Source organism: Lipophrys pholis (assembly GCF_963383615.2).
Source record: "Lipophrys pholis genome assembly, chromosome: 5".
Lineage (NCBI taxonomy): Eukaryota > Metazoa > Chordata > Actinopteri > Blenniiformes > Blenniidae > Lipophrys > Lipophrys pholis.
The window spans coordinates 3,820,259-3,830,555 of NC_137628.1; the positions used below are offsets into that span (position 1 = coordinate 3,820,259).

General features: G+C 42.1%; 1 protein-coding gene across 3 annotated transcripts; it reads right to left on the minus strand.

Annotated features, from left to right (window-relative positions):
- Nucleotides 1-476: 476 nt before the first annotated feature.
- khsrp (KH-type splicing regulatory protein) lies at nucleotides 477-9,813 on the minus strand. 3 transcript variants are annotated; one of them, XM_080463445.1, is made up of 19 exons: nucleotides 9,476-9,713; nucleotides 8,033-8,092; nucleotides 7,645-7,747; nucleotides 7,510-7,563; nucleotides 7,391-7,427; nucleotides 7,243-7,301; nucleotides 7,058-7,141; nucleotides 6,905-6,962; nucleotides 6,598-6,745; nucleotides 6,336-6,434; nucleotides 6,065-6,235; nucleotides 5,139-5,241; nucleotides 4,756-4,880; nucleotides 4,381-4,671; nucleotides 3,501-3,610; nucleotides 3,320-3,417; nucleotides 3,020-3,217; nucleotides 2,284-2,480; nucleotides 477-1,631 (listed from the first exon to the last, which is right to left on the minus strand). In XM_080463445.1, exons 3-19 carry the CDS (start codon nucleotides 7,709-7,711, stop codon nucleotides 1,623-1,625), a joined length of 1,908 nt encoding a protein of 635 aa, XP_080319571.1. In that variant the 5' UTR covers nucleotides 7,712-7,747; nucleotides 8,033-8,092; nucleotides 9,476-9,713; the 3' UTR covers nucleotides 477-1,622. The 3 variants fall into 3 exon arrangements, with proteins under 3 accessions (XP_080319571.1, XP_080319570.1, XP_080319569.1); XM_080463444.1 differs by lacking the exon at nucleotides 8,033-8,092 and having other exon boundaries at nucleotides 7,070-7,141; nucleotides 9,476-9,813; XM_080463443.1 differs by lacking the exon at nucleotides 8,033-8,092 and having other exon boundaries at nucleotides 9,476-9,780.
- Between the last annotated feature and the right edge of the window lie 484 nt (nucleotides 9,814-10,297).

A 10,297-nucleotide genomic window follows, 5' to 3' on the forward strand; every position in this document is an offset into this window, starting at 1 on the left:
ATACACAGAACCAACCACATCCTCAAACATTGGTGTGAAATGACTTCATAAGGACACAAAAGTACCCAAACCAAGTACAAAATAGGAAAATGACCACACAACAAAACCCCCTGCTCATTCAAACACTAATTGACACAAGATTACATGGATGCAAAACTAAAAACCATCACATGACCAGATCAAAAAAAAAAAAAAAAGTCTAAATAGTAATAACTAAAAAAAAAGAAATGCATTGAAGATTGAAAAGATTGAATAAAATATAGTTAACTACCAAAACACACGTAAAGAAACAAAGACGCATAAGCAGAGACTGAAAATCAGCCGTCTCAAAACAGCCAGAAAAACATGGCAGGACATTAAACGGCTACACATCAAATAGTCTAAAGACATGAAATGACCCGGCGCTATACTGAAAATGAACCCCGTGTTGTGACACGTACTTCCAGCATAAAGAAACGTTAGTCAGAGCCCACAAACACACGCAGCAGTGGCAGTTTCAACGTTTTTATTTAAGTCTTTAAAAACAAGCTGTAAAAAATAACATTAAAAAAAAAAAAGAGAAAAAAATCAGCATACGATAACAGAATCTATTGATAAAAAAAAAAAAATTGAACATTGAAGATGTAAAAATTAAACAAAGGGCAGTCAAGCATACAAACATACAGACAACCAACCTACATGTAGCAGGACTGATGGCCCTAACAAAGATAACTCACATAATTTTCTGTTCAGTAGCTTTCACTGTATACAGACACACACACACACAACCCTCGAGGAACTTACCCAGACAAAATAAAATTAGAAGTATGGACTCATGACAGAAGGGAGAAACGCTCCTGCAACTTAAAACACTGAGAATGAAGTTACAAAAGTACCAAAAAAACAAGAAGAAGGAAAAAAAAAAAAAAAAAAAAAAGTCGACATTTCTTTTGATACAAACATTTCTGAAGATATTCAAAATACTGCAGGACAGTTTTACCCTAAGGAGACTGAAAGGAGATAAACTATGAATGTGAGACAGTGACAAGATGCTTTTGTGCTAGCTTGCGATCAAAGATGCTTATTACTTCACATTTTTAAAGAAATCCCTCCAAACAATCGGATATAGTAAAAGGGTATGTGTGAGGTGGTGGAGAAAATAACGGGATAATAACAGAGGTTGTTATTTAGTGCTTTGGAGCAAAACATGTTCCCTTTTCTCTTTCTTTCACAAAACAGACGAACATTTATTTTGTGAAAAGTCTGGCTGAATGAGCAAACCATGGCCTTGTTTCATTTAAGATCCAGTGTGTAAGATTTATAGGGAATATGTGAAATGAACTACACTTTCATGAGTGTTTAAACATCTGTAACTAAGACACGGTGTCCATGGCCTCGGGGTGAGCCCTTCATATCTACACGTTTCACCACCAACAGACAGACCGTCTAAACACGGGTCCAGAGAGAAGACACTGTCCGGGAGTTTCTCAGTCACTGCGGGAAATGCTTGGGAGGGGTTGGTGAGGGCAGCAGTGTTCACTGCTACATGCCACTAAATCCTACACACTGCACCTTTTAAGCCCCAAAAAAAGTAGATATCAAACAAGTCCGATGATTCCTCCAGGAAAGACCAAGAGACGCGGTTACTGCGCCTGAAAGAGACGGCACAGGAAAAGGATTCAGTCGGCTTAACCACTTCAAACATTCCCGATTCCCCCGCAGTACTCCAAGACAGACTAAGAATTAACACTTTTAATTAAGGTGCTTTCAAGCTTTATCACTGCGAGTTCTTGTTCCTGAGCAGAAACTTCTCTGCCTTTACTAAAAAGGCCATCACATCTTTTTGTTCCCTGGTCGCGTTTACACAGGTGATAAACACATCGTTTTTACTCTTTCCATTTCAGAAAAGTGTCCCGTTTACACGGAAACGTTTAGAAAATAATGTCTGCTTATATATTTTAAAAGCTTGTTTTTGTTTTGTCTCTTAATTTTCACATTTTCCTTTCAGACTTGTAGGCATTTGCACATAAATGGCCATTTTCACTGGACTGTGAGTGTTTATGAGACATGAATGACTCACAACATAATGCAGTAGAATATTACTGTTACGAGTCTATTCGACTGCTCCGACGGCCACAAGTCTTTACAACTAGCAACAGGTTAAGAGGTCACCCAGTGTTCCGTGGTGAGTGACAGATTAAATCAATACTACCATGATAAATGTGATGCAGAACGCCAAGGTTGGCTAGTGAACAGATATGTGTTTTGCATGCGTTACTCTGGGAGGCGATTTGTCTAGTTCACCTGTTGTCCCTGCTGTGGAGCAGCCGCCTGTCCAGGAGCTTGTCCTCCTTGCCCGTAGTAAGCGGCCTGCTGTCTGTAGTACTCGGCCCAGGCTGCGCTGTAGTCCTGCTGGCCACCGGCTGCAGCTCCGCCTGCGGCTGGAGCCGCGGCGGCCGCCGGGGCTCCTGGAGCTGCTGCAGCTCCTCCGGCTGGCTGGGCTGTAAACATTCAATTTATCATTAACCACTTCACTTACCATTTGTGTAAAACACAGCAGCATTCTGGAAGTTAAGTACATCATGCATCGTTTCAAAAAGTAAACTTTATAGTGCTGTCAAAAAAAATAAAAATAATAAAACCTCTCAGTTCACAACTTTGCTTCTAGAAATATTCAAATTCTCAATGTGGTGGACCTGCACTCTAACAAAACCCAGACTTATGTTAGATCTTTATTAATTAATGTATTTATGTTTTTATTATTTTTGCTAATCTTGGAAACATCATTCATGCAAAGTTAAAAGAACGTTATAAAAACAGTCTTTAAATTCAAATATAGTCTGTGTTGAGTCGAAATTCATTCCGTGGCTTTCCCTGAATAAATATCCATTACAATCAATGTGATTAATCACAGAAAATTGTGCAATTAATAAGTAATTTGGTTTTTTTTTAATCGATTGACAGCACTAAAACTTTAACAATTAGTTTTTTAAGATAATCATCAAAATGAACACATATCTACTTATTAGCTCCAACTTACTCATGCCAATCTTCTTATAATACTCCTCCCAGGCTTTAGTGTAGTCTGGCTGACCCCCGGCTGTCTGTGGTTGAGGACCCTGGTCCCCTGGAGCTGCAGGTCCAGGATTCTGACCACCCATGGCGCCCCCAGGCTGTTGGCCATAGTATTGCGCATAATAGGCAGCCCATGCTGCGTTTGGGTCTGCAGCGCCCTTATCTGGTAGGAGGAGGTGGAGAAAAGGTGGAAGTGGTGTAAATTAGCAAGACAGGGAGTACAACATGCAGACATGTAAACTGGTTCATAGAGCGAGGAACTCACTGGGGTCATGTGGACTTGGGGCTTGCCACTGCTGGTAGGTACTTCCCCAGCCCTGAGGGCAGTACTGAGGACCACCAGGACCACCAGGTCCACCTTGACTGCAACGACAGGCAGCACCAGTTACGTCATTTGTTCTGGTTCAATGTTGGGCATTCAAGTCTCGTTATCAGGTTGTACTTACTGTGGAGCTCCACCAGGAGGCCCTGGATTATAAGGGTTGGGATTATAGGGACCCATTGGACCACTTGGTGCTCCGGGACCGGGACCTCCACCCACAGGACACAATGGTGCCTTAATGACACAGGAGGAAACAGACAAATGAAAAATGACTTATGATGTATTTCAACTAACGTTTGTTGGCTGATATTGTTCACTAGTTCTGTTTAGACGAAACTCGTGAATCGTCTGGGTCGGTTTTAACAGACACTCTGTTGGTGCGGTTTAAATGTGAACACACACACATTAAGCTGACAAACTCGGCTCACGAACCACAAACCGGCTGCGGTGTGGTTAGATCCAGGAACGAACACAGCGAGGTGCCAAGACACTGAAATGAATGAACCATCAGAACCACTGATCGTAACGTCTTTCACTCCTTTATATTATGACCGTTTCATTCAAAATTGTTAATTGGTACTAATCAGATAAATGTAATAAATGGATCCGTTGCATTTATGTGCACTTTAGAAAAAGTCCATCTTAGGTGTTTCTGTCCATTATTAAACTTTGAGTAAACACAAGATTTAAGTTTCTATTGTCTTCAAATCATCAAGAGATGAATAGGTTCAAGTATTTAACATGTAAATGAACCAAATAAATCAGATTAAGAGTTGTACAAGCACAAAAAACTAAGTATTGGAGAAAAATCTCTGCGTGTTAGTCAGATTTCCTAGAATCAGATAACTTGATGTATCAAACAAACTGGACAGGATCAATTCCAGAAATCAGATAATGATCAATATCAGGCAATGTTCTGATTTCTAGAGCATGAAACCAGGCCCACTGAGATATCTTAACATGCACTGAAGTATCTTCCCAGGGCCCGATAGTGACGAACGAACCTCAATCTTCTCCTCTATGAGCTGCTTTGCGTGGTCAATCTGCTGCGGGGACCCTCGGATGATGAAGAGTTTGAAGTTTGGGTCGCCGTTTGGCGGAGGCTGGCGAGAGATCTCCACAAATGCTCCGGTCTCTTGGTTGATGGCCTTCACGTTCTCGCCCCCTCGGCCAATGACCAGCCCACATTTGTGAGCTGGGATGGAGAAGGTCACCTCGTCCCCGGGAGGACCCCAGTTGCCCTGACCTCTCCCCCGCCCTCGGCCACCAGGAGGCATCCCTCCACCAGGAGGCCCCTGTGCATTAAACACACCACACAACATGCACATTAACTCGTATAGATCTATTTATCAGCACTTGCATCTGGTCTCTGTACTGACCCCTTGCCCGCCCTCCTCTCGTGCACGGATGCTCTGCAGCAGGTCGGTGATGATCGAAGCGGCGTGCTGACACTGGTCTGGCGGTCCCATAATGTGGGCTATCTTCTCAGGGCCTGTGCCATCATCTGTAAAGCGAAAGACCATAAAAGAACAGTTTATCAACAACAAATATAGAGAGTTATTGTGGAAACATGGAGGATTTTTCTCCAAAAACACTAACTAAAGGCTGTCAGACCAGTGATGGTCATCGAGGTGATTAACTGCTTTAATCTTTTCCCATATCTTGACAAACACTAGATAAATAGTAAAATTGACAATTCCATTAAAGATGTATATGTTCATGTAATGTGGTTTGATCATTCGGGAATATCTGAAGAGTTCACCTGGCTTGAACTGAATCTTCACTCCAGCGTCACTCTGGATTTTCTTTATCATTTCGCCATTGCGACCAATCACAACTCCCACAGAGTGTCGTGGCACGGCAATCTGAAGTGTTTAAAAACGAGAAGAAAAAAAAAAGAAGTATGATGACATATTCAGAATAATGCAGTAACACTTTGATCAGAACCTTGAGAGGTGGAGATCTGCCTTGAAGAGAATTAAAGTAGAAACAAGACAAAATACAAGTGTGCAAATGAGAGGGAAGCCGTTGGAAAGGTGAAGATGCAAAGACTTGAGGTAGAAGAGCTGGGGTCAACAAAAGAAGTGAAGAAGAGCATATATACAGGATTGATTTGGTGGAGACAATGGTCTAAGTTGATGGTCAACCATGGAGTTCCACAGGGTTCTGAGTTAGGACCTATACTTTTCACATTCACATAGGGATTATCAGGAAACACTCACTAACTTCCATCATTATGCAGATAAGACAAACCATTTTTTCTATGAAACCAGATGATACTGATCAACTAGTCAAATTAGAAGTGTGTCTTAAAGACATAAAAGCCTAGATGAGCTGTAATTTTCTTCTCTCGGACTGTGATAAAAACAGAAGTCTGAATCTGGTTCTGCAGGTTTTGTCCTTTTAAAAAGGGAGTTTTTCCTTTCCACCATCTCATCTGCTTGCTCATGTGGAATTGACTTTGTTGTATAAGTTAAAGTGGAACTTAGTATTTTTAAATGAGAAGGGATGTTTGCAGTGCAGCTGTCGGGAAGCAGAAGAGGAAGCGTGCAGAGTAGATTCATCGATGTGAAGGTCATGGAGGTAGTTGATGTAACAGTATAGGAGGGTCAGGGTGAGATGGGCAGTACTGCACACATTGTAGTGATTGTGTCCGTCTGTAATTAAAGGCACAGGCTTTATACTTACTTCAATGCCGCCGCCGCCGCCGCCACCGCCACCACCACCACCGCCGCCGCCGCCGCCGCCGCCACCACCGCCGCCACCACCTCCACCCATCCTTGATCCATATTCGTTTCGGTCTCCAAAGCCAGCATGATCCCTCTCTCGTAGAATCTCATTGACCATGTCTTTAGCTTGCTATGAATTAATCAAAAAGAAAAGTCTTAAGATGGGACAAACAGGAGCACAACAGATTTGGTGACCAACAGGAAGCTTCCCCAGTGTGTTTGAAAAGTACCTGCACTTTGTAGGGGTCTCCGATGATGCGTAGGGGTTTATCTACGTTGGGAGGCTGAGACCCATCTTGAATAAGAATCATTTTAACTCCAGCTCGCTCCTGGAAATTTTAGATGAAATTAACAATCTCGGCATGTTACACTTTTACATGTATGTTCTGTGCTTCAGAATCAGAAAACATGAGCGTGGTCTTACAGTGATAGTGCAGTGACGTATTCACTCGGTAGATCATTAGAGCGCTAAAAGAACATTGTGACTCTCACCTGTAGCTGTTTGATCGTCTCTCCTCCTTTACCGATAATGAGGCCGGCCTTTCCTGCAGGGATGATCATCTCTTGCATGGAACCTGACTGACCGTTCGGGGAGTCGTGACCCCTGGACACGATGTCGTCGATGAGAGCCTTTGCTCTCCTGGAGGCAAATTCAGATGGAAAAAAGGATGACTAATTGCATGTTATAATTGATCTAACAATACTACAGAGTCCTTAATAAGAATACAAAATAGACAATAAATAGCCAGAATACATAGAATGGAATTTTCCACCAATACATTTCATAAGAATAACTTACTGTATGGCATCTGGTGACCCCGTCAGAGAAACACTTCTTTCTGGAAGACCGGCACTGTCTACGAGTTCAAAAGAAAAAGAAAGAATCGGCTCAGTACAAAATAATCAAGCAGGAAATGTGTTAATTGTGTTGACGTAATAAAACTTAGGATACCATGTAGCTCACCATGTGCGATTTGAACCTTGCAGCCAGAATCCTGCTGGATTTTGTTAATCTGTTCACCTCCTCGGCCAATGACTGCATGGAAAACAGATAAAGAGATATGTTGAATTATAATCTGAAAACTCTGACCGCATGCTTCTCCTGCTTGAACTGCAGATGGAATTTGTTGAACTCACTGAGGCCAACCATGGCATCGGGCACTCGACACTCTTCTGTCATTGTTGAGGGCCGGACACTGCAGATACGTATGAAAAATAATATGATATACGCAAATATCACCATGAACACCAGAAATTTTAAATACACAACACAAAGAATGCATACCTTTGTTGGGACAGAGCTGCTAGCTGAGCTTCAATAGCTGTAAGTGAAGAAAAACAAGGTGAGATGATCAGAAAATGAATAAATGGCAATCATTAAAGGGTTAACAGTAATACACATACATGATGCAGAATCTCTTTCACTCTGTGATGCTAATTTCTTGGCATCAGGCTCATCTGCGAACAAACGAAAATGTTAGCTTGACAATATGGACACACAAACGCACACAAAGTGAGCGTTTGGTCCGGTTCTCTCACCTGCTTCTTCCAGGGATCGTTTCTGTGCTGTGAATGGGAAACTCTCAGCTCCTCCATTGTTGGTCATTGAGGGAACGCCATCGCCACCGATTTTAGCTGCAATCTGAAGAAAAGAAAAGAGAAAGGTCTTGGATTAAAAAAAGATACGATAACAAAGACTTTGAGGTTTTTTGTGGTTTCGAAAAGAATCTCTTTTGAGAAGGTGATCTTTTCACCATATGTGGTTATGTATTCATCAAATGACTTTCACACTTTAACAGCAGTCCTCTGACCAATCATAATGAGTTTAATCTTAAAGACAGAGCAAATAACAGAACAAAAAGAAATATTTGGAGGTATTTAAAAGCTTTGTTGAAAAGAGAAGAATTCTAAAGAAACACTAATTTACCAGGTAATGATTCTTGAACTGAAGCACCAACTTCTAGTCTTTGTGCAACTATAAACATTTCTGAAAAATTGAGGAAATTGAAATCAGAGTCATGAAAACCAGAGATGCAAAGCTGATCAGATCCAAGCCAGTGCTAGAACACAGAGTGTAAAAGTGGACAAATGGGTAGCAAACACAGATATTGATCCATTCATCTTTTGTCCCCCGTTCAATTCACATGAGGCTGCATTGTGCGAAATACAGACCAAAGTAGTAAAACAAAGTCCAAAGATATTTCTCCTTCCAACAATTTCTGTCTTGCCTTCAAGGACTCTGAAGCATTTTAAAGTCAATTGGGAGGTATGACCTGTACCAGGAAGTCCTTCACTGACTTTAGGGCACAGCCTGGTACACCACAAATCTAAACCGTCACTATCCAGGATGACAGGAACTGGAGGTAGATCTACTACTATGCAATGAGGGGCCAGTAAGTTGGTTTGGATGGTTCTCGGTTGCCTTATATACTGGAGTGAGCTTGGAAAACATTTCAGAGATGACAGCTCTGGGTCAGCCAGGGTAATGATTGGGATCTCCCTTGATGAGCTAAGAGGAGCTACACAAACAGAGGTTTTCCCAGCTCTATATTGTCATCAGGATCCAATCCAGATTAAGTGAGACAGGAGATGGAGTTTACAATTATAAAGGAAAGGGATAAAATGTGAGCAGTAAACTTGGTCAACAAGATCATAGTATGTTGATGCTGGGACATGTGGCATGATATAATCACAGTTGAGAAGATTATGTTGGAATATCAAACGTAAAAAAGGAGAAATATTGTTAATATATAGCAATGTATGAATAATGTCATCACAAATCAAACCAAATAAGAGCCCATTAATGATAACCTCACTATTAATCGTCACCTAAGGGGCAAATTATCAAAAAACTCCATTAATGAAATATCATAATGCTTCTAATAGACGATCTCAAGTCAGGTGTATTGTTTGCATTGTTCCCTCCAAATGTGACAAAGATTAAGTGGATACGAAATCAGTGGATTAATTAACTGAGCTCTTCGGAGCCGTTAATATTTAATACAAAGAGCCACTTTAGTTTCTTTTTTCAGATACTGCCGTAAACAGATTACTCATTACATGTCACCATAATAGTTTGACTCGTTGACCCCTTAACTTGGTTCCACTCAACATAATCCATGACCCCGAATAGGTTGAATTATTATAAGTAGGTGGAAAAACATTCTAGCTCCCTAAATATGGGTGTATTTTTGATCTAAATGTCGAAGATCGGCGGCGTGTTGGACAAATGAATTGAAGAGCTAACGGCTAGCCGCTTAGCTACGTAGCCGCTTAGCTTTGTAGCCTCTTAGCATTGTAGCCGGAGCTAACGGTTTCCCCAGCAGCCGCTAAACGTCCGCCTCATCCGGTGCGGGGCCCCCTCGGTTACCTGTCTGGCCCGCTGTACTGCATCCGCAAACGCGTCTTTTTTCATCCCAGCACCGACTCCATTCGAGGGAAGAGCGCCGTAATCAGACATGCTGCTCTCACGGGGCGAGTGGACACACAGGAAGGGGCTGGATGGCTGTGGCCGGGTCGAGCTGCGCAGAAGCGGGAAGGTTAACAGGAGCGCACGGAGGGGGGGGGACACCGAGGATCTGCTACCACGCCGACAAACTTCCCTCCTCAAAAGAGCCAATCACCGGGTCCTTCTTTCCGGGCCGTGTTCTCGTCCTTCGCGCTGGTTCCGAAGGTTCAGTCATGCTCGAACACATAAATTCGCGCCCCCTCCTGGTGGGAGGTCACACCAGCACAAGGCTCCCGCGTGTTTTGGCTCAGTTCTCTATTTTCAAAGGGCTTTATCAGAACTGGATCAAAATATGAACTGAGCTCCAAAACACTACCAGACACAGACCATTTTTCAATATCTGGTACATATTTGGGAAGCGGAAAAACATCAAACATCTGTCAAGCTTGGAAGTGTCCATTTTCCCATGTGCGAAGTTCCCAGTTCCACTTAAACAGAATCGTGGCTTTAAATCTGTTAACGATATCAGGGTTTTTATGTTGCTTATATGTCATAGTTACTGTTATTTTTTCAATAATTATTTATTGTTCATATTAGTTTCCTTTGCTACCCTTTTACTACTATATCCACTGAGCTGCAACAGTGCAAATTTCTCCTGTGGGACAAATGAAGGACTGTCCTATCATATAGTATCATATAATACCACTTGGCAGGAGACAAAAGTGAGAGTTGGTGATGTATCAG

Bases quoted from the DNA above. Each gene is read 5' to 3' on its own strand.
- khsrp (XM_080463443.1), bottom strand. From the start codon at position 9,565: ATGTCTGATTACGGCGCTCTTCCCTCGAATGGAGTCGGTGCTGGGATG. The intron at 6,746-6,904 runs GTAAGTTATTCT...ATTTGCCTCCAG, and splicing joins GGGTCACCAGATGCCATACA to GAGAGCAAAGGCTCTCATCG. The intron at 6,435-6,597 runs GTGAGAGTCACA...TAAAATTTCCAG, and splicing joins AGACGATCAAACAGCTACAG to GAGCGAGCTGGAGTTAAAAT.